Source organism: Vanrija albida (genome assembly GCF_041260175.1).
Source record: "Vanrija albida strain AlHP1 chromosome Unknown contig_1, whole genome shotgun sequence".
In the NCBI taxonomy this organism is placed as follows: Eukaryota; Fungi; Basidiomycota; class Tremellomycetes; order Trichosporonales; family Trichosporonaceae; genus Vanrija; species Vanrija albida.
Window position 1 is genome coordinate 2,766,459 of NW_027191420.1, and position 22,494 is coordinate 2,788,952.

The 22,494-nt window shown below is 64.4% G+C and overlaps 5 protein-coding genes and 1 non-coding gene across 6 annotated transcripts; 5 read left to right on the forward strand and 1 right to left on the reverse strand.

The window, feature by feature from the left end:
* Positions 1-684: 684 nt before the first annotated feature.
* Q8F55_001130 (uncharacterized protein) lies at positions 685-5,262 on the forward strand (the record flags this gene model as incomplete). The annotated part of the gene is made up of 8 exons (XM_069349770.1): positions 685-1,495; positions 1,543-2,390; positions 2,429-2,572; positions 2,615-2,979; positions 3,375-3,939; positions 3,981-4,198; positions 4,238-4,375; positions 4,425-5,262. The coding sequence occupies 8 exons, from the start codon at positions 685-687 to the stop codon at positions 5,260-5,262; spliced, it is 3,927 nt and encodes a 1,308-aa protein (XP_069213314.1).
* A 422-nt stretch (positions 5,263-5,684) lies between these two features.
* On the forward strand, positions 5,685-7,615 carry Q8F55_001131 (uncharacterized protein; the record flags this gene model as incomplete). The annotated part of the gene is made up of 7 exons (XM_069349771.1): positions 5,685-5,771; positions 5,820-5,836; positions 5,883-5,997; positions 6,372-6,430; positions 6,465-6,486; positions 6,538-6,711; positions 7,541-7,615. 7 exons carry the CDS (start codon positions 5,685-5,687, stop codon positions 7,613-7,615), a joined length of 549 nt encoding a protein of 182 aa, XP_069213315.1.
* A 1,299-nt stretch (positions 7,616-8,914) lies between these two features.
* Q8F55_001132 (uncharacterized protein) lies at positions 8,915-12,081 on the forward strand (the record flags this gene model as incomplete). The annotated part of the gene is made up of 5 exons (XM_069349772.1): positions 8,915-9,031; positions 9,482-9,713; positions 9,756-11,187; positions 11,235-11,274; positions 11,344-12,081. The coding sequence occupies 5 exons, from the start codon at positions 8,915-8,917 to the stop codon at positions 12,079-12,081; spliced, it is 2,559 nt and encodes an 852-aa protein (XP_069213316.1).
* Positions 12,082-14,743: 2,662 nt separating this feature from the next.
* Q8F55_001133 (uncharacterized protein) lies at positions 14,744-17,197 on the forward strand (the record flags this gene model as incomplete). The annotated part of the gene is made up of 3 exons (XM_069349773.1): positions 14,744-15,066; positions 15,119-15,956; positions 15,995-17,197. The coding sequence occupies 3 exons, from the start codon at positions 14,744-14,746 to the stop codon at positions 17,195-17,197; spliced, it is 2,364 nt and encodes a 787-aa protein (XP_069213317.1).
* Positions 17,198-17,284: 87 nt separating this feature from the next.
* On the reverse strand, positions 17,285-21,687 carry Q8F55_001134 (uncharacterized protein; the record flags this gene model as incomplete). The annotated part of the gene is made up of 17 exons (XM_069349774.1): positions 17,285-17,629; positions 17,663-17,741; positions 17,780-17,956; positions 17,992-18,165; positions 18,199-18,374; positions 18,414-18,534; positions 18,569-18,604; positions 18,641-18,667; positions 18,714-19,038; positions 19,076-19,178; positions 19,213-19,276; positions 19,312-19,610; positions 19,646-20,205; positions 20,240-20,335; positions 20,376-20,634; positions 20,668-20,864; positions 20,898-21,687. 17 exons carry the CDS (start codon positions 21,685-21,687, stop codon positions 17,285-17,287), a joined length of 3,828 nt encoding a protein of 1,275 aa, XP_069213318.1.
* A 216-nt stretch (positions 21,688-21,903) lies between these two features.
* Positions 21,904-21,975, forward strand: Q8F55_001135. Its single transcript has one exon. It is a non-coding gene; the product is annotated as a tRNA-Gln (tRNA).
* The last annotated feature ends 519 nt before the right edge of the window (positions 21,976-22,494 follow it).

Sequence of the window (22,494 nt, forward strand, 5' to 3'; positions counted from 1 at the left end):
ATAGGTCGAGCAGCGTCGTTGTGAGTCATTGCCCCAGCGTCAAAGTCAGTCAGTGCCCACGCCGTACGCCGCCCGGCCGGCCATCTAACCGTCAAGTCTAGCCGGCGACGGGGAACTCATCGCTTGCGTGGCATCCACGTGGATTTGATCCCGCTAATCGGCTCGCCAACAAGGTTTGACACGTCGCCCCACGGTTCCGGATTAGAAAAATATCTTAATTGTCGATCTTACTGCGGGTCAACCGACTTGAAAGTCGATTGTTACGTTACAGAGCCGCACTGGAATACAACACTCCCCATTCCAGACAAAACACAATCACTCTCTTCAACACACATCAGCTCGACGACAATCAGATCGAGCTGCGACGACAAGACTGACTGACGCGACACGAGGGGAGAAAAAAACGGCCAAGGACGCCCGTCGGCACAGGCACCGACCCACAGCGCCACCACGGCCACCACCACGAGAGAGCGACTCGCCTCGCTCCCAGCTTCGCACTCAGCCGCCCACAACTTCATCACGACATGCTCCACGACCTCTCCTCCTAGTATCTCTTCAACAACAAGCATACATCTCCCCACCTAGGGCACGCAGGCACGCACTGGGCGACGTGGCCAGTTTGCAATCAGCCCACACTAACGACCTCGCCCCGGTCCATCACTTGTCCTCATCACTCTCCACCCCATGTTTCCGGCGAACGGTTCCAACGGCCACAGCAACACCAGCGGTGGCCTCGGCGACCGCCTGCCACCGCCAAGAAGTCCGTTACCGACGACCCGCGACTCGCGCTTCGAATCGGCACAGGACGCCGACGACATCTACGCCCTGTATGGGCGCGACTCGTGGGTCGAGACGCCAGACACTCACGGCTCGGTACATGTCGTCCCGGGGCCAGTGGTGAATGGAGCTATTGGCGCAGGGTTTGTGCGTAGCCCGTTAAGAGAGGCGTCTGGCACTGAGCTCGAGGAGCTCGAGTCGGGGAGCGACATGTCCGAGTCGACGAGAGCGCACGACGACGGCGAGCGGGCTTATCGGGACGAGCTGGAGCAGGAAGAGAATGAGCAGGGGGCGGGGCATCAGCAAGATCAACAGAACGACGGTTACCACACGCCACCAGATTTCAGCGCTCCTGCTCTTACATCTACGCCAGCTTCGCCGACACAGCCGACACAGCCACCATCTGCGATCCCAGCCCATCTCAAGATCAACACTGCTGCCATGCCCGACAGGTCGACCTCGCTCTCACCTCCTGGATCTGGCAGCGTGTCGCCCGTCCACCCCTCCATCACGCGCGTGGCTGCAACGACCCAGCGCTCCGTGAGCGGTGCGAGCGGTAATAGCCGGGCCAGTGCAAGCACCGCGCAAAGTGGGATCACGACGTCGTCGACTACCAGTGTCAACCATGACCATAGCCTTGCAGCGAGCCAGGTCAGCGTTGCAAGCAGTATTCAGTATCCTGGCGAGGAAGCGGATGCGTTCTTTGTGCGAAGTACCTGTAAGTGTGGCCAGGCCCCCGTGGGCGAGCTGCTGCTGATGGCGCAGACGCCCGACTCGACGTTGAGGGCGTGTATGGCGACGGCTGGGACGAGGGCGTAGAGCGGACGCGTGGGGGTATGTCCCACTCAGCATCAAGGGCTACCATGGTCTTCCCCAGTGCTGGGTCGATGAGCGACAGAGAACGCGCCTTCCTCTCCAAACTCGACCGCTTTGGCTTTGTCAACACGTCGACCCAAGACAGGAACGAAGATCGTCTCGCGCTTATCCCAGCAGCCCCGCTGAAGAAAGTGCCCAAGCTCCGTGTCCGTCCATCACAGCCTCAGCCTGCGGCTCCACCACCGATTGACCCGACGGCGGGCGGGGACGGTAACGCCCCTGGGCCAAAGATACCGGCGTCGGCTGGGCCAAGCGCGTCGGAGCAGGCCAAGCACCGCGCGAAGGAGCAGGAGCGCGTGGAGAAGTGGATGAGAATGATGAGTATCAAGGAGCGCGACAGCGGTGGCAACATTACCAGCTGGGGCTGGAGCGAGCGCGGCGACGGCGCAAAGCACCCGACTCGAGTGTACAAGGGAATCCCCGATCGATGGCGCATGGCAGCCTGGTGGACGCTCGCCGAGAGCCGCGCTTCCAAGGCGTCAAGGATGCGAAGCCACGACGCCCTTCAGGCCGACTACGTTGCGCGACGCGAGCTGCCGAGCACCTTCGACGTCCAGATCGACCTCGACGTACCGCGCACCATCTCGGGTCACGCGCTGTTCAAGACGCGCTTTGGACGAGGACAGCGCTCACTGTTCCACGTCCTCCACGCGTTCTCACAGGCATGTGGAACCTGCGGATACTGTCAGGGCATGGGCAGTATCGCGGCCACCTTGCTCTGCTACTACGAGCCAGAGGTGGGTGCCTAACCGGTCGAGTCCCACTAACACGCCAGCGCACTTACACCCTCCTCGTCCGCCTCCATGACCTCTACGACATGCACGGCATCTTCGCGCCCGGCTTCCCGGGCCTCCTCGAGACCTTCTACGTCCAGGAACGACTCATTGAGGCGACCATGCCCGATGTGTACGCCAACTTCGTATGTCTGACCCTTTCCCGCCCGCTCCGCTGACGGCCGAAGCAAAAACATATGATCTCCTCGACCGCCTGGGGTCCAAAGATTTACATTACGTTGTTTGTCAACACAGTCCCGTTCAACACGCAGCTGCGGATATGGGACGCGCTCTTCCTGGACGGCTACGACGTCATGGTCTGCGGCGTGCTCGCCATTCTGTGGGCGTACCGAGACCTGTTGGCGAGTCCCAAGGCGACGTTCGAGTCGATCCTCTCGCTGCTCAGCTCGTTCTACGTTCCCGAAGACGAAGACGCTCTGCTGAACTGGATGCGCCGCTTCCTGTGGGCCTCTGGCACTCGAGAGCGGATCCAGTTCTGGCGGAGAGAGTGGCGCGGCTTGGTTGCGCAGAACAAGCACCACGACCGGTTGTTGTGAGATGGGGGTAGAGCAAAGCATTACATTTGACCGCATATTTAATCTTGGACTATACAGAGAGACTTTCCCCCTCATATCTAGCATTTGCATTATGCATACGTGCCACTTGGTGGGGTGGCGTGGGGTGAGAGCGGAAGCAAATCCGACTTTTAGACGCATGTGGGTGGGATGAGTGGGTGTCACAAGAGTCGACGTCGAACACTTCGTCTTTTGATCTCTCCCATCTCTGCATTGCCCATCCAGTCTACGCTTTACAGCATCAAAAGTCAACGGCAGCATCATGTCAGACACGCCCCCAATGGCCACAGCGCGCCCGCTTCCAGGCAGCCGCGACCGTACCCCAGAACTCACAACGTGGGCGCCCCTTTGTTTCCGCTCGCTGACATTGCAGTAAACGTGAGAAGCGTCATCGCGACGATGACGATGATGATCGTGACAGGCATGGCAGGTCGCACCGGCACCGGGACGAGCGGAGCGACCGCGACCGTGAGCGTGAGCGTGAGCGCGACCGTGAGCCCGACGAGCGCCGCCGCGACCGTGACCGCGACGACAGGGACCCCCGAGACGACCGCCGTGACAGGGAGCAGCGCTCGCGCCGGCACGACGACGAGGACGACGAGGAGCGCGAGGAGCGCCGCCGCCGGCGCCGCGAGCGTGAGAGGGCGGAGCGGGGGGATGACGAGCCCAGGCACCGAGACGAGCGTGAGCGCCGGCGCGAGCGCGACGACTATGGGCGCGACCGCAGCCGGGACCGCTCGCGCCGCGCCGAGTCGCGCTCGTCGCGCGATGACCGGGACCGCCGCGAGCCGCCGCGCGAGCGTGAGCGTGAGCGTGAGCGCACCTCGTCGCCCCGTGCGCGCATCCGCGACATGACGCGCGAGGAAAAGGAGCGCGAGCGCGAACGCCGGGACCGCGAGATGATGGAGGAGAGGAGGGAGGCTGCGCGCCGCAACGGGGTGAGTTTGTGGCCTGGGAACGGAATCATGCTAACCTGCAGTACGAGGACGCACCTCGACGCCGCCGCTCGCCCGACAGGGACCCGGTAAACCAGCTGCTGAATGATGTCGACTCGGAGGCGCGCTCAATCTTTGTGTCCCAGCTCGCCGCGTCCCTCAACAGCAGCGACCTCGGCCTCTTCTTCGAGGACAAGCTCGGCCGCGGCGCCGTGCGCTACGCGCGCATCCTTTCGGACAAGAGCTCGCGCCGTTCCAAGGGGTGAGTTCGGACCGCTGAGCAAGTACTGACAGTTCACAGCATCGGGTACGTTGAGCTGGCGACTGTGGAGCTTGTCAACAAGGCGCTAGCACTCAGCGGTACCGTCGTCATGGGCATCCCCATTAGCATCAACCTTACCGAGGCGGAGCGTAACCGCACCGGGCTGGACATCCACGCGTGAGTGGCAAAAGGAGTGACTGGTCGATCACCTGCTGACTCGCCACAGCCTCCTCGCCAGCATGACTGGTGGCAGAGACCGCCGCGGAGGTGACCGCGACGGGCCTCGTCGCTTCCGTTTCCCGCCGCTCAGCACTGGTCTTGCACTTCCGCATGGCCTCGACCCTGACGCACACTCAGGTGCCTCAATCCCGTACCACCGACTCTACATCACCAACATTTCTGACTCCCTGACAAAGGATGACCTGCAACAGGTGTTCGAGCCCTTCGGTGAGGTCGAGTTTGTCGACCTGCACACCGACTACTCGGGACATTCAAAGGGTACGGCGTACGTGCAGTACCGTAATCTGTCTTCAGCAGAGATGGCGCTCGATGCCCTGCAAGGCTTCGACCTCGCCGGCCGCAAGATTCGTGCCCAGACGGTCGAGGAGCGCCAGGCCAACCACGACACGATGATTGAGGACACTGGTCGCGGCGGCCGTCTCGACGCCGCGGGCCGTCAGCAACTCATGTACAAGCTCGCGCGTACCGAGATGCCTGGCGCGACCGCCTCGTCGCGCCCGTCGGCTCCGGCACCCGCGCCCAAGAACCCCCTGATGCGCCCAACGCACTTCCTCATCGTGAGCAACATGTTCAACCCCGACGAGGAGACGGAGCGCAACTGGGACCTCGACCTGGCCGAGGACGTCAAGGGCGAGGTCGAGTCCAAGTACGGCAACGTTTCGCGCGTCAAGGTCGACAAGATGAGCCAGGGTGATGTCTACCTGGAGTTTAAGGACATTGACTCGGCTGAGCGTGCGCTCAAGGGCCTGTCTGGCCGCTTCTTTGGCGGCAAGCGGCTCGAGGCGCAGTACATTTCCGAGACGCTGTTCAAGGCTCATCTGTGAGCGAGGTGGGGTGTCGAGTGGAGCCGGTGAGTCGGTGGTGCTGTAATGGAGTATTTCGAGCTGTAGATAAAGGATGCATGCTGGTGTGGTCGTGATTGTTGGTGTTGCCGTTGCAGTTGCGTCATTCGCCGCCCAACAGACCTACCTCCACCAGTGGCCGACGCCTTGCTCTCAGCCACCCACGCCTTGCCCTTCTCGGCACGTCGACCATCACTTGTTGCTCACTCCCACGCATTTCACCATCACCGACAAGAGTGCATTGCGCATCGCGTCGCAGTACAGCATACACGACCGCGCGTGCGTGTCTCGGCCCCGCGCAGCGTCCCTCCAGCCCCCTCCCTCCCCCTACACACGGCATCACACCGCCCTCTCTGCTCCTCCTCTTCCTCTCCCGCCTCCTCCTCCGCCAGCACCACCACACCATGGCCTGGCTCTTCTCCTCGCTCTTCGACTGGCTCGGCAGCCTCTTCTTCGCCAAGCATGTCGAGATCACCATCGTCGGGCTGCAGGTGGGTCCGCCGTGGTTGGAAACAAGTGGAGGGAGCTGACACCTGCAGGCAAGCGGCAAGACGTCGTATGTGGCCTGCTGCGGCAGAGGAGCGTGTGGACTGACACCCCAGCCTCGTCAACGTCCTCGGCTCGGGGCAGTGGTCTGAGGAGGTCGTCCCGACCGTCGCGTTCAACCTGCGCCAGGTGCGCAAGGGCAACGTGACGATGAAGGTGTGGGATGTTGCTGTGAGTTGGGGTGGGTTGGGGGCGATGGGGCCAGCGCCTAGGCAGGCCACGGAGCTAGCCTAGGACGGCAAGGCCACGACGAGGCAGGCTATAAAGCTTGGCCGCGGCATAAGCCGTCAGACGGGCAATCCGCTGAGGTCGCCCGTCGAGGCAAGCTCGCGAGCTCTTCACGCCCACCAAGGTGGCCATACTGCTGAGGTCCTCACTGCCGGGGTCCTCGCCGCAGATACAGGTTGCTGGCCCGGTAGCGGCGCGCCAGGCCAGACCAGCTTCGCTACACCACGCGGAGGCAGCCTCCAGGCTTGTCGACTTCGTCACGCCACGAGGAAGCCACCAGCCAGACACCAGCCAGTCACACCCCCTAACATCCCCAGGGCCAGCCCAAGTTCCGCGGCATGTGGGACCGGTACTGCCGCGGCGCGAATGCTATCGTGTAGGTCGAGGGGGCTGGACGCGCTGACAACCAGTTACGTCGTCGACGCAGCGGACGTGAGTGTGGCCGAAGGGTAAGGAAGGCGCGCGCGCTTACGCCCGCCACAGGCCACGTCCCTCCCCATCGCCACGTCGGAACTCCACGCGCTCCTTGGCCTACCGACGCTCGCGGGCGTGCCCCTGCTTGTTCTGGCGAACAAGAGCGATATCGAGGGCGCGCTCGGTGTTGACGACATGATCCGCGAGATGCGCCTCGCGGATATCAGGGGCCGCGTTGTTTCGGTAAGTTGGAGGGCAGGGTGTCGTGCGGTCGTTCAGCAGCGTCGGGTTGGGCTTGGGAAGCGGCGCGTTCAAGGCATGTGGTGAAGGGTGGCGAGGGCACGCCCAAGGCAGACCACACTGGGTCGCCTCGGACAGCCTCCACACGGCTGCTGGACCGTGGACAGGCGGCTAGGGGCGGCTGGGATAGCCGGGTTGAGCCGCTGCAATCCATTGCCGTGCAGCGACGGCGGTCGTGCAAGCGACACTCGGGTACAGGAGCACGGAGGGGCGCACGTCCGCGCCGGCATGAGTGGTAACGTGTCCAAGTAGGGCGACACGTACGACAGCATGCGGCGGGCCAGGCAACGTCCTCTTGGTGATAGACTCAGCGCTGTTTCTGCGTGAACCAGACCTGGGTCAGACAGGACTGGGGAGACAGGCCGGTGACGGTAGAGAAGGGGGTGGACAAACCTTCTGGTGGGGACGGGGAAGAGGGACTCGAGGCGACATGGGCAGCCCTCCAGACTCGTCGCTCGCTAGATCGTCGGTCAGGGACTGGGAGGAGAGTAATGTGGTGTGACGCCGGCGAAAAGGGGGAACGTATGGTCATGGAAATCGGTGGATGGTGGTGACGGGGAGTTGGGTAGCGACGGGGACTTGGGTGGTATCGAGGAACCCAAGAGTCAAAAGACGCTGGGTGCTCGAGTATGGTCAACAAAACGACCTCTGTGCTGGCAGGGCCGTAAAGATGCGGGGGAGAGTGACGGAGAGCGAGGACCACCCCCAGCGGACACAACATCGAGATACCCTTCCATCCGCCCTGCCCACACACCTCGGCTAACCCACGCAGTGCTACTCGACGAGCAACAAGACCAAGCACAATCTCGACATTGTGCTTGAATGGCTTACCCGCCGCGCGCAGTAGTACAGCCGCCCAGCCCCCGGCCCACGTCGGACCGACCAACTTACCAACTTGTCCCCCTCGTCATCGCCCCCGGCCACCACGCCCCAGCGCACGCACCATTGTTCATCCATTCGCCATAGCACCTGCCGACTCGCACGGACAGGCCGCCCACGCCAGTCAAGCCACACGCTCCGCGTGTTGTAACAGATACACCATAGCCGCATGCGACATGTGCCGCCCGTCCGAGCGCCGCGCCGCCTGGGAATGGGCTCGGCCGTCTTGATTCCCTGGAGCACGCCCTCGCCAAAGGCAAGGACCACGCGTAAGTGTCGCACTGCCCGAGAGCGAGGCGTTGCTTCTCAGTCAGGTGATTTGACTGGGACGCGACGCCCAGGGCAGGACTGGACATGACGGTCGAGCCCGCCGCCGCCACCCACGCCGGCCGCAGGATTTTTTCCCGCCCCCCTCGCGCACGCAGAAGGCAGGGGGCCAGGCCTGGGAAGCCAAGTGCACGCCCGGATTTTTCTGGGCAGTACCAGGGGCGACAGCCACCGCTGACGTAGGATCGGCGCGCGCGCGCGCGCGAGACGCGTCGACTCACCCGCTCGCAATCCGCCTCCTGGATTGTTTACTCACTCCCGCTGCATCCTCTTACCATTTTCTAACTTAAGACGGCGGCGGGCGAGGGATAGCGCTGACAAAGGAGGACAGAAGACGCAGTCGCCATCTCCTCGTCCCCCCGTCATCGTCATCCCCCACCCCCTCGTCCTCGTCCACACGCTCGCTTCCCGCTCGCACTCTGCCTCGTGGACGGCGTGCCCGTGCTGCCCTCCGCCCTCGACACACACTCCAGCCCATCTTCTCAGCGGCACACAGCTCCCCATGCCCGCCGAGCACGACTCGCGGCACCACGCCGCCGACGCCTCGCTCCCACGTCTTCCTGGATGGCCCACGAGTGACTGTGTATTCTTCCTTTAGCCGTCACGCCCTCGTCTGCTGCCATCTGCGCTGCGCTCGCTCGTGTCTTGCTCGCACTGCCTGCTCTCTGTCGCCTATATTAACCCCGTCTTGTCGTGCCAGACTGCTCACTCACAATCCCCCCTCACTGCGCTCACAGCGCTCACTCGCGCTCTCTGCCTCCCAGCACTTGCTCTACTTGCAGCACTCGCTCTACTCAAAGCACTTGCTCTACTCGCAACACTTGCTCTACTCGCAGCACTCTCCCACACCTCAAACCCTACCTACCCCCTCCACCTCTTACACCTCTCACCACAGACACCAGTACCCCCTCTCCCTCCTCCATCCACCTCCGCACTCGCCATGCGCGGCCCGCCCCGCCCCGACCACCACTTCGGCTACGGCCCCGCCGCTGGCGACGCCGACAACCCCGCCCCTCTCCACTACCCTGCTGTTGGCCAGCACCGTCCCGACCTCGAGGTCAACATTGCCCTCCTCCAGGCCAACCACCACGCCTACCACCCCCTGCCTCTGCAGTGGCTTCACCAGCCCCAGCCTCAGCAGTGGCACCAGCCCCAGCACCACCAGTGGCACCAGCTCCCGCACCAGCACCAGCACCAGCACCAGCACCAGCACCAGCACCAGCACCAGCTCCCGCACCAGCTCCCGCACCAGCACCAGCAGTGGGACCAGCAACACCAGTGGCACCAGCACCAGCACCACCACCAGCAGCAGTGGCCTCACCAGCAGTGGCCTCACCAGCAGTGGCCTCACCAGCATCTGCACCAGCACCAGCACCACCACGCGCCGCCGCTCCCCCAGCCCGTGCCTGCTCTGCCTGCTCTGCCTGCTCTGCCTGCTCTGCCTGTCCACCACCTGCCCGCGCCCGCGCCGTTTGTTCAGCACCAGCACCAGCCGCTCTTCGCCCAGCCCGAGCCGTACTTTGTCCAGCCCCAGCCCGCCGAGGCCCAGTTCGCCCAGTTCGACCCCGCCGACGCCAACGCTGGGTTTGCACACGCGCAGATTTACCGCGATTTCGTCGACCCAGGCGTCCTCGTCGACGAGCAGGGCTTCAGGCTGGATGGGGCTCATGGTGGCGGCGGCGAGGTTGGTGCCGGTGTGGCCGGCGATGATGGCGGCGGTCTCGGACACAACCAGTTTGGTGAGTGACCATTCTACTTCTGACACCCGCTGACCTGCACAGTCGAGCCCGTCGGCTACGGCGCTCCCTTGCCCGCCGGTGGCGCGGATGCCTCGCCGAACAGCTCCGTCGGCTACGCGAGCCTCATCGACGCCGCGCTGGACGAGGCCGACGTGCCGCCTGCCGCGCCGTTCCTCGCCGTCAACGAGCCGCCTGCCGCGCCGTTCCTCGCCATCGACTACGACGCCGCCAGTGACGCGGACAGTCACTCGACCATCGAGTCCATTACCATCCCCGACGAAAATGGCCCAGACATCATCGACTCGCCGCCCTTGCTCCAGATGCACTACCCTCCCGTTGCCCAAGTTGAGCTCCCCGTCCCACTCGGCATGCCCCTCGCCGCCCACCCAGGGGGCTTCCTCGCCGCCGGGGCTCACCCTGCCGCGCCGCTCCTCGCCTTCAACGAGCCGCTTGTCGCGCCGCTCTTCCCCCTCAACGACGACGGCGCCAGCGACGCGGGCAGTCACTCCACCATCGAATCGATGACCATCCCCGACGAAAACGGCCCGGACATCATCGACTCGCCGCCCTTGCCCCGGAGGCACTACTCTCCCGCTGCCCATGCCGAGCTTCCCGCCCCGCTCGGCATGCCTCTCGCGCCCCACCCGGGTGGTATCCCCGCCGCCGCGCCTCACGCTGCCCGCTTTGCCGATCTCCGCGCCCGTATCGGCGAGCTGGACGCCGCCGCCCAGTACCCCGCGGCTCCTCTCGGCCCCTACCACGCTGGCCCCTCCCATGCCGGCCCCTCCCACGGCCCTTTGCCCGCCGCGCCCCACCCCCGCACCTGGCTTGCCCCCCCGCCCATATTCCCCGGCGAGCACCGCCACGTCCCCATGGCGGCTGGTCCTCCCTTGCTCTTCGGTGTTCCCCCCTTTCCTCCCCCCCTGCCGCAGCCACCCCACACGGGGAACTTCGTCAACGCCGGCGGCATGGTCCCCGTCGGCGCGGGGTACACCGGCGGCATGGGCCCCGTCGGCGCGGGGTACGCCGGAGGCATGGTCCCCGTTGCCGCGGGCTACACTGGAGGCATGGTCCCCGTCCCCCTTGTCCCCGTGGGTGCGGGGTACGCTGGAGGCAGCAACCACGCCCCCCTCGCGCCGGCCCCCATGGCGCCCTTCGACGTCGAGTTCGGCAACGCAATCGGCGTCACCGCCACGATGCCGACCTTGGAGGGCTTCGTCGGCAACCTGTCGAGGGCCGTCCCCGTCCCCGTCTGGGCGCGCGGGCTCGACAACCTGCTCGCCCCCCAGCCCCAGGAGCCCGTTGCCCCCAGCCCCTCGGCCGTCGCTGGCCCCTCTGTCGCCGCCGGCCCCTCTGTCGCTGCTGGCCCCTCTGTTGGTGCCAGCCTCGCGGGACCCTCGGCCCCCGCGGGCCAGGCCGAGGACTCCTCCCCCCGCCGCGAGACGCGCGGCACCGACCTGCGCAACGCGCAGAGGTAAGTCTCATGCCGTATGCAAATTGTTGCGCGATCTCACCCCTCAGCGGCGGCGGCGGTGCACCCCCAGCCCAGACGACGCGACTCGTGTTCCCACTGACGTTCAACGCGCCGCGCATGGAGGCAAGTGCCCAGCCTGTGCCCCACTGACGCCAGCGCCGCAACAGCACCGACAGCAGCGACAACGGACTCAACTTTGACGGCCCCGACTTCGGCGCCGTGAGCCCAGTGGCACCGCCACGTCCCCTCTCGCTGCTCCAGTGGCGCGCTGCCGGCGAGGCCGAGCAGGCCTTTTCGGCTGCCCCGAGCGAGGTCGGTACTCCTGACGGCGAGGACAGTGAGGGCGAAGACAGTGACGGCGAGGACAGTGACGGCGGGGGCAGTGAGGGTTCCGAGGAGGACGAGAAGTTCGACAACTTCCCCGGCGTTTGGGAGCACACTTCCCCGCTGTACACCCCTGCACCCGGCACGGCGTGGCACGACACGTCGCGCTGGACCCGCCGCCGGCCGCAGGGCCCAATCCTCCGCTTCCGCGACTTCCTCAGTATCCGCGAGTTCAATTTCGAGCTCTGCGTGATCACCGGCGCCCCGGACGACTCGTTCCCCTACGATTGCCGCCCAGTCCGCCCAGTCCGCCCCGTCCGACCCCACCACTCCGACGGCCCGCCAGCCCCCGTTGAACAGCCGGCCCCCGTCGTCCCGTTCCCCGAGGCGCCGGTGCCCTTCCAGCCCCCCAACCCCCACCCGGACCCTTTCCCGGCGGACCTCACCACCGCACCTGGCCCGACCCAGCTCGAGGTGAACGAGGGCACCGCCGACGGGGCCGCCACGGGCCACAAGCCCAAGAAGCCCAAGCTCACTCTCGCGACCACGTTCCGCTTCTCTGGCCCCTAAGCCGCTGGGCGATACCAAAGACATCATTGGTGAGTGCTAGCGGTTGACGGTGCTTACCGAGCAGTGCGTACCAACGCCCCATGACAAGACAGAAGAGAGAAGACGCAGAGAACCAACGACGATAGAAGCGGTTGCCAACATTCATGTACATAGACGGCACGGACATTGTATGTATGCATGGTGTTGTGACTACGTGCTGCTGGGATAAGGTGGGTGCCACTGCCACTGCCTACTCGCTCGTCTCCCCCTCCCCTTCCCCTTCCTACCCCCTGTCCCCTCCTTCCCCCTTCTTCCTCCCCCTTCTTCCTCCCCCTTCTTCTCCTCCCCACCGCGCCACAGCTTCGTCGGCGTCGTCGGCCAAAGAACAGGCGGCAGTCGGTCGGCCAACCCCTGGCGGACCAGCTCGACTGTGTCGCCGGGAACGCATGCATGCACCGGCCGCACGGGCGTGCAGCGGCTTGCCATTAGAAGCGCGAGGGCCAGCGGCCGTATCGGTCGACGTGCATGGGTGGGGGTTGCGGCCAGGGGGGAGTATAGTCTATTATCTTTGCGAGTCTAATGAATAGCGACTGGCTATTACAACTCACGGGGCAAACCGCGCCACTGACTTGTCCCCACTGACTCGCCGCGTCTCCTCGTCTCCCCAACCCCTCTCCCTCCTCACGCACTTCTCGAAACAATGGCGCGCGATGCCACTTGACCCTCCCCAGCGTCTCTTCTCCGCCTCGTGCAGCCGCAGCCGCAGCCACAGCAGCAGAAGCGGCGGCCAACCCAAAAGTGTCGATCTTCCCCCAGCGTGCCAGCCCGCTCCCCGCCGGTGTCCAACCTTACCCTCGTCGAGAGTACGATGCTTCGCTCGACGACGCGCTGCAACAATGCGGACGCTGCGGCACGCGAAACACTCGGCGCCTTTGTCCGCCGCTGGGCGCCAGGGGCTGGCCGCGATCGAGAGCGCACAGGCGCTGGCGGCGGCACCCCAGCACCCAGCAAACCCCCTTGCTTCCCTCCCCCCTCGCCTGCCTGCTGACAATACAACAACAGACTGACCCAGATCCTTGTGCGCCTCTTGCGCACTCTTCTCTCGGCTGCTCGCTGCTGGGGACACGGGGCGGAGAAATGCGAGGCGTTTCAGAGCCTATTGCTCGCTTCTAACAGCTAAAACGCGAAACAGGTGACTGACGTCGAGGTCGAAAGCCAGAGGGACCATGCGCGGACGGCGTCGAGACCCTCGAGACTGGTTGGCTGCCGCGGCACACGCCTCCTGCCTTGCCCGTTCTGGTGACGGCGTGGCTGCTGCGGCCTCTCCTCCTCCTCGTCCTCGTCGCCGTTGACGACAACAGCGTCGACCAACAAGGCCGGGCTGCACGCTGCAAAGGGTCCCCCAAGGTACCGACTGCACGCCCGAGGCGCTGGCAATGCTCCGCCGCGCTCTGACGCCGAGCAGTGCCGCGCAGACCAAGGAGGACTATGCTTCTGCTGCTGGCAGGGCGACTGGAGAAGGAGAAGGAGCGCATTCTAACCTACGCACTCTTACGTCGACTATTGTCACCCCCCGAACCACTTGCTCGCTCAGCTCTGTCAGCAGCCTACTAAAGCCTAGCCCCAGCCGAGCCTAGCCATGCCCGTCATCGCCCTGTCCCACCTCTCTCCAAACCACGCCTACCCCGTGCGCTACCTCGCCTCGACAAGGTCATCAGGAGCAACGCAGCGGCCTCATCGCTCACGCGCACGTCCAGACGTCGTCGAGCCAGACGTTCTCCCCCTCCCCCTGCCGAGCGCCAGACTCGGATCCCGCCCACCCCCGTCCGTGTCCCCGCCAGCAGCGACTGGCCATCGCCCGCGACGCAGGGAAGCGCCCGCACTGTCCAGTCATAACATGGCCCGAGCGAGCCCCACGTCCCCCACCAGCGCACGCTTCACGACCGCCGTCGTCAAGCGCGCCTCGGTCGTCCTCGTCGCCGCCCGCACGCCGCCGCCTTCGCCGACACCGCCGTCGGCCACCACGTCGTCGTCGTCGACGCATACCGCCCGATCATCGCGATCATTGCAGCACTCTCAAGTCGTACCCCCAGCCACTGTCGCTCTTGTTGTCCCACGCACAAACACGCGCACAGTCCCCACAGTGTCAGGTTGTGCGTCTTCATCCGCCCTGCCGCGAGCTCGACCAGCTGCTACACCTGAAACAACCTTCAAGCGCAAGAAACGCCCCCAACGTCTATCCCTCCCTCGAGCCGCCGCTCCAGCATCTTCACCAGCGCTGAGCCCGTACCGCTTCCTGCAACAATCATCAGAGAACCAAGCTGGAGCTTGCACGCCATCATCTCCCACATCACCTCAGACTCTGGACGTTGGCGACGCGGCTCTCCTCTTCGCCAAGTGGTCGCCCAGAGATCAAGAGCCGGCCCTCGAGTCGCCTCAGCCCAGCTTTGCCGTCGAGCTCCAGCGCACCCTCCGTAGGCCGAACAGTGCAGGCACGTTTGGTCGGTACCACCCGAGGCTCAGTGCGCCGCTGTCGCCGTCGAGTGATCGACCCCTGTTCTCGGCTTGCACCAACTCGACCTCGCCGACCAGTGCCGCCTCTTCCAGTCAACAGCAACCAGGCGCCCACCTTGTCAGGCGCCGGGCGTCCTTCAGCTCGGTTTCAACAAGACTCAGCGCAAGCATGGACGAGCGCCCGTCGAGCCCTCCCCACCTGCGGGCAGAGGACGATCAGACCATCGAAGCCCATCTGTTTCGGATTCGCGAGAAGAAGGCCAACGCCATTGTTCCACCTGTTCCACTACCTGCGCAATCAACACCTCTGTCGGCCCCGCCAACGCTCGGCGAGTTCCCAGAGTTCTCGGGCTTCACACACCTGCATTCGCTCTGGCTCGATGAGGGTCTGCCACGCGGCACAGGGCACCAGGAGAAAGGTCGAAGCACCGCTATCGCCATTGGCGCTGGCGAGCTTGCGTCCGAGAAGACGAGCAACCCATTGTTGCGCGCGTAAGTCGGCTTTCTCTTTTGTTCACTAAGGATGGGGCTGACGGATCGGCAGGACAATGGCTTCCTCGGGCCTTCAGCGCCGGGCCACCGCGGCAGGCACAAAGCCAGCCCAGGTAACCCACCCAGTCGGCCAGCCGCTGGACAGACAGGCACACTCGTTGGACCTTACAAATGTGACATCACGCGACACGCTCGGATCACTGTCCTCACTCAACTCGTCGTTCAGCGAGTCGGTGACGACGCTCTCGGGCCTGCTTCCAGCTGGTCAGATGCGGAAGCGCAAGCTCAAGCCCCAGCCGGCTCCCCTTGCGCCCGAAGGTCGCGTGCCGCCGACGCTGGCGAGCAAGTCGGCGCTCGGCGCTGAGCAGAAGGCCGTGCTGATCAGACGCACACGCAAGCTCGAGCAGCTGCTCGGTGAGACGCTCGGCGAGAGCCAGGTTGAGCGCTATGTCATCGACCCGAGCACGGCGCCGGCGACGGTTCACACACGCCTGGACGAGAAGTCGTGGCCTCGTCCGAGCAGCCAGCCAGAATGGGAGCGCGAGGACTGCGTCCCTCGCATCGCGTCGAGTCCGCTGCCAGCTGTCGATAAGCCCGCCAGACCCAGCCACCAGCGTACAAAGTCACGCCTGGAGCGTGCCCGCGACATGCTGCTCGGCCCCTCCACACCGCCACTCCCGCCACAGATCCAGGTGTTTGTCGCTCGCGAGACGCATGTGGCGGAGACGGGCCCGCGCAAGGTGCAACCGCTTGACCTGACCGCTACGAGCGGTGCCCGACTGGCCATTGGACCCGCGTCACCCATGTCTCCGATTAGCCCGGGTCTCCGCCGCGAGCTCGAAGGTGCCGAGGACGTTGCTTTCCGAGAGCGCCGCACGCGACTATCAAAAGTGAGGGCCAGCGCTGCTGCCATTGCTAACCTCCACAGCTTCAGCGCCTGCTCGGCGCCCCAGTCCCTCCCGAGCTCCTCCCGTCCCCATACTCTACCAGTAACGGGCCAGCACTGCCGCCCGAAGAAGACCCAACTATCTCCACACACTCGCTCCCCGCCCTCGACAGCCAGTTCCACAACCGCTATGGCGGCGCAAAGATTCGGCACTCGGCGTCCGTGTCTGAGCGCCGGCGCTCGGGCAACGCGCCACCTGGCCTCACGGCGCTCGTCAACTCGTCACCTATGCCCGATGACGAGCGCAAGGTCGCCCTGCGCCGCGCCAACAAGCTCGACCAGATGTTTGGCGACGCGCCACCGGCCAACCTCTTCCTCCCCGCCTTCCGCGGTGATGGACACGAGACGCACAGCGAGGGCGGGCACGCGAGCCCCCCGGAGCAGGCGTGCACCCGCCCAGTGCCGGTAGAACACGAGGTGTACGAGTCGTACAGGCACTCTATCCAGGGTCTGATCCACCTGATCGAGCACGACCAGACGCGCCTCGCGACCATCGTCGACGAGCTGACAATGGCGACGTTGGTGGACGAGTTTGGCGTCTCGTCCCCGGCTCCTGAGGCCCTTCCTCAAGCACGCCGCCCGACGTCCCCCGCGTCGCCGAGGCTCGTCCGCTCGCTCTCCAAGGCCAAGAGATGGTCTGTCGACATGGTGAGATCCATGTCACCGACCGCGTCGCCCACGTCGCCCTCGCGCGCGTCGGGGTGGCCGCAGCACCGGTACGGGCCCAGCAGCTTCCCTGTGTCGCCGACGTCGCCGAGCGCGGGCTCGGCCGAGTCGAGCTCGACCTCGGCGGGCACGCGCTCGTCCATGGGCACACGGGACGGGCACTCGCGAGACGGACACTCGAGACTGCCGCCGATCCCGCACTCGCCCACCACGCCGCTCGCCGAGCTCGACGTGCACACGCGCCGCACGGCCAAGCTCGGCCGCTTCTTCGGCGAGGAGGGGCTCGACTTCTCCAAGCCCCCGCCCCCCGTCGAGCTCCGCACGCAAACCCCCGAGCCGCCGCCCACTCGCGGCCGCTCGCAGACGCTCGACTCGGTCCTCGGCGAGCTGTGGCGCTCTGTCCAGACTGACATGAAGCGCGGAGGGCTGCGCCAGGCCGACGCCGCGCGCCTCAACGACCTCATGCGCACCCTCGGCCGCAAGCGCGCCGCCGCTGACGGCGAGTGGGCCGAGCTGTAGCTGCCGCTGGGCGTTGACGATTGTACATAGACTGAACTAGACTCTGCCGTTGTGGTGTGCAATAAAACCTTGTATACATCGTACATGCTACACATCTATGTTGACCTGCGAGGAGCCCACGGCGCCGTACTCCTCCGGCGCGCCAATGCCACCGACGAACAGCTCCTCAAAATCGCGCACCGTGCTCTGCGAGATGACGCCAAACGCGTCCTGGAGCAGGCCGCCGAGGTAGTCGAGCTCGGCAATGACTTCCTGCATTGCCAGCGCGTAGGCGAAGAAGAGGAGGTGGCGACCACCACCGCGGACGCTGCGCTGCTTCACTTCGTCGAGGTTGCGGATTGCCTCGACCAGGCGGTCGCGTGCGTTCTCCGCAGGCGGGAGGTACGGCGGCATAGGGATGCGGAGGCGGAAGCCGGCCGAAAGGGTGTAGAACTGGGGTCAACAATGCACCGTGTGGGCACTCACATAGAGAATGACATTGCCTGCCATCTCGCGCTGGAGGTTGTTGACTGGCAGGACGAAGGCCTCACGGATACTGTTGTCCCTGGAGTGTTAGCGGGTGACGGGCACTGCGACACCCACCAGTCGTGCCGCGTTGTGACACAGCGCATGCTATGCAGCTTGTCGAGCATGCGCTCGCAGCTGAGCAAGACTTCCTGATAGAAATCAAAGGCAAATGGTCCCTTGATACGCGGCTCGTTCTTTGCGTGCGATAGCAGGCCGCGGAGCGTCGCCAGCTGGCTTTGGAGGTGGAGTTCCCTGGTGGGTCAGCTTCAACGCAGAGCGCGACCCACATGGACATGAACTGCAGGACTGCAGGGCTGAGGTGGTGCCTTGCCACACCGATTGGGAGCAGCGGCGCGGTCTCGCCGCTGGTGGAGGAGGGCGTGGGGTACACCTCCTGCTCGACACCGCGTGTGTAGGCCGTCACGAGCTTCGAATAGAGGTACGACAGGTCGAGGCAGAAGCTGGTGTTAGCGTTGTCAAGCCGCGCCACTCACTCGCCAAGGCCCATGCGCAGCTCGCGTCGTGCAGTGTACGGCCACCAGTAGCGCGAGACGACGCCAGCCCAGATCACACCCGTGATAACACTGGTTGAGCGGCGGACGGCGATCTCGAGGGGGGACAGGTCCTTCTCGCTCTCACGCAGGTTGTAGGCGTAGAGGCAGGTGAGATTCTGGTTGTCAGCTCACGTAGCAACGATGTTAGAGCTCACGTAAGTCAAGAGGATGAACCGACCGGCCTGGGCGTAGTCGGGCATCTGGGTGATGATGTAGAAGCAAGGAAGGGAGAAGAGGTAGCCAAAGATGGGCAGCCTAATGGGATCCTCCGGGAAGCTGACTGTCAGCGGCGCTCCAGCAGTTCACCTACAGAGTACAGGCGAGGACAGCAACAGCACCACCGAGGCTGCGATGTCAGTACTCGAACCCACACCACACCCACATTGTGCCGATGATGCGGAAGAACGACCTGTGGGATCAGCTAACGCCCATCAGAGGTATTGCGGTTAGCTCACAAGAAGTTTGTCTGCCCGACCGTCGGACTCATGGTCGCGAAGAAGGCGATAAGGGCCCACTCGCCACGGTACTCTAAGAAGATGGGTCTTGTTCGCTCGATGTAGGCTGGCGCAGCCAGCATTGCACCAGCGAAACCAGTTTTGATGGCGTACTGCATGTCGGGCTCGCGGATGCGCGAGCCGAGCTTCCAGAACCATTGGGAGACTTTTGCTCGTCGCGAGAGGCCTTCATTTCCGGGAGTGAGCAGCGTACCCGTCTTGTCGCGGCGCGTGCGGGGGAATAGGGGCGGCTGGAGCTTGCTCGGGTCGATGGGAACAACGCGTTCTGGTGGGTTAGCCAAGACCCATGCTCACGCACCCACGGAGCTGCTTGTAGAGGAAGTTGGACCGCCTCCGCGGCCTCTGCCAGGGGGCGACAATGGATCGAATCTGGTCGATAGCACTGAGCTGCGGCTCGTTGACAATCTGCTGTCAGCGGCAGCGAAGAGGGGATACCCACGTCGTAGACTGTGTCTAAGAGGAACAGCAGTTCGCGGGCAAACTCCTCCAGCGTGAACAGGAAGCTGGCGTCAGCTTTAAAGTCAACAACGAGGCTCACAAGTAGACAAGGAAGATGACCTCATTCGGGCCAGCCGAATGGTCGTGGGCCGCATTGTCCCCACCGGTGGCCTCCTCGTCGCTGCTGCCGCTACTCTCTCCCGTTTTACCGGGTAAGATACCCCGCTGGCGGCGCGGGCCCGCGTACACCCGCTTGATGGCTCTGCTAGACGAGCGCGAGAAGTTCTGGAGCGCCGTGGCGAGTGATGTGCGGATCTCGGTCAGGTTGGCATCGAGTGTGGACTGTGCCTCAGGGAATGTGACGTCCTCGATCGCGTCGAGTGCTTCGTCGCACCTGGTCTGGAGGCTTAGCGGTGTCGACCCATGGCACTCACGACAAGATTGTCCATGTCGTCACCCGTGATGTGCTGCAGCTCGAGGAACAGCGCAATGCTCTGCTTGACCTCGACAGGGTTCTCAAACTGGTCGTGTTGCACGTCGTTGACGTCGTCAACAACAGATGGGGCCATGTACGACTGGTCCTTCTCCACCTGGTCGAGCACGATCCTGCCGTCAAGGCTCGCACGGATAAGAGCCTCCTGCATGCGGGTGCTGCTGCGCATGCCTGCGAGATGCTGGGCCAAGCGAGCCATGCTACCCAGCGCAGCGTCGTAGAGCTCGAGCTTGCGGCCACGCACGCGGGGGTCGACCATGCGCTCATGCTTGGCCTCACTGAGATCAGCCTTGAGGGATTTGAAGGCGGCTCCATGCGACTTGACGGCCTCGGCGAGCGTCATGCGATTCTCTCGCAGGACCGTCTTCTCGAGCAGGAAGCACGAAGTGAGGAGATCCAGAAGGGTGGAGAACGACTTGAGCGACTTTGAGATCGAGTTCTGCAATCGGGAAGTGGCGGATACAGGGAAGACGATGAAGCAGACGAGGTTGGTGATGGTCGCTGGGGTCAGGGTATGCCATGGGCGGGCACTCACCTCCAATGATGACGATGAACAGCACCTCCTCGAGCTTGGGCATACCGCCCTCCTTGACGATGACGGTGAAGAGGGTGACGGCGGCCATTGAGCAGCCTGGCTGTCAGCTATTCCGCGCTCAATCAGCTGGACGCACCCGTGTTGAAAGCGGGGTTCCCCACCCAAACCTTTGCCCAAGCCAGCCCGCCCATCGCTCCGCCAATGCACAAGATGCACACGACCCAGTCGCCCATCTCGCTCACCCAGTCCCACTGGCTCCCATTCGACGGCGACCAGTGGTCGAACAGTCTGATGATCCCAAACGAGATGAGGGACACGATGGCCGCGAGGCCCGCGAGAATAACGCAGTACCGTGTCGAGAGGATCATGCCACCCTTGGTACGTGCAGGGTTGAACTACCATCAGCTCGGTCCCCACCACTGGCTTACGTAGACGACAATCGTCGCGACCATGTGCGCCGAGTACGCCGGGACGCGGCGCACGCGCCCGTGCACGTCCGTCTCGGACTGCATCGACAGCAGCGCCGACAGCTGGGGCACAAACGTGAACAGCGACGCGATAAAGTACGCGAGACCACACTTGAAAATCGAGATGACCCAGGGTCGCGGGGGCCATAGCGCAGACGCTGATGATCAGCCGTGACACACCATGTACGCACCCTGCTTCTTCTGTGGAGCGTCCTTCTGAGCCGCGCTCGGGCTGGGCATCGTCGTCGGAGGTGGGGGTGGTGGAGTCCGGTGCGGCTGGGGCGTCGTGCTCGCTGGCCCCGCTGTCGCCACCCGCTCCCCGAACCCCGCTGCCGACTGGCCAAAGCTCGGCGCGCACTCGACGTCTGGGCTCATCGCGTTCGGCGAGGTCGAGAGCACGGCGGAAAACGACGACTCGGCCTCGTCGTCCTCCCGCACACCGGGGATGGGCAGCCCGAACACCGCCCGTGTCGGCGTGATCATCGAGCGCAGGCTCCGCTGGCTCGGGGTATCGGTCCAGCCGTGCCGTCGCCGCCCAGCAGGGCTGGGGGACATGTCGCTCTGCGCCGGCTGGACGATGAGGTCGTTGAGCGTCTCCCAGTTGGCGAGGTAGTCGTTCTGCGGGGCGACGCTCTGCGCCGGCCTGCGGGGCGCCATGAACCCCGTGGTCGTGCGGGTCGGGAGCGACCCGACTGGGAGTGACCCGACCGGGAGTGATCCGGCGTCGGTGCGGGCCAGTGATGCGTCGGACGTGCGGTGGCCCAGCGCCGGGCGCCGCGTGCTGCTCGAGCCCGCGGCGCCGGCCCAGCTCGCGACAGAGTAGGACGCGGTGGGCGTGCGGTCGTCAAAGCTGCCGAAGGAAGACCGCGGTGGCGAGGTCGATAGCGACGCGGCGCGGCGCGATGCCGACGCCTCTCGCCGCGTCATCTGCCGTGCCCGGGACGACGACGCGGCCATGTCTATGGGCGCTGGTTGGGCCATGGTGGGCGCCAGTGTCGTCTGTCGTTCGTGTTTGGAATGAAACACAAAAGCAAGGACGAGGCTGACGAGGAATGCCTTGTTATGGTTTGGAGCGCCCAGGGGGTGCGTAAGACGAGTGTGGGGTCTCCATTAGCGCCCCAAGCGGTTCAGTGGCGTCACGTGGTGGCGGCTTGTTGCTTATGTACGACCCGACTTTGAAAATATCGTACAATCATCGGTCTGATCGTATAACGGTTAGTACACAAGATTCTGATTCTTGTAATCTGGGTTCGATTCCCAGTCGGACCTGAAGCATTTGCTTTTTGTATTGTGTCAACAACGACAACGGGTTGTCCTGGCATGGCTGCACGCTCAAAGGATGGGCTGTCGTCAGCATCAACACGGCCGTAACGGATCGACCGACGCCCTTTGTAACCCCCCAGCATACTGGTCACCAGCATGCAAGGCGCTCATTGTCCTCGACAAACTAAACACTCGACTTTTACGACGCCAAGCCCAGGTGCAAGACTGACGTCTGCGCGACCCTGGCCCGTCGCAATCTGCCCTGCTCCAAGAATCTTGGCCGTAGTCGCACCACGACACGCGACTGCGCACGCGTGCACACGGCACCATGGCTGTGCACGCGTGCACGCCAGCGAGCACACGGGTGAAACTGTCTCGCTGTGGTCCAGTTCGCCAGTCGCAGCCTTCGTGACGCCGCCGCGCTAGACGCGCTCTCCACGCATGTATCATGAGGCGTGCATCCTATCACAGCCTGGTATAACTATCAAAGTGAATAACAAAAGTGTTGAGAGCTAGGCGCAAGCG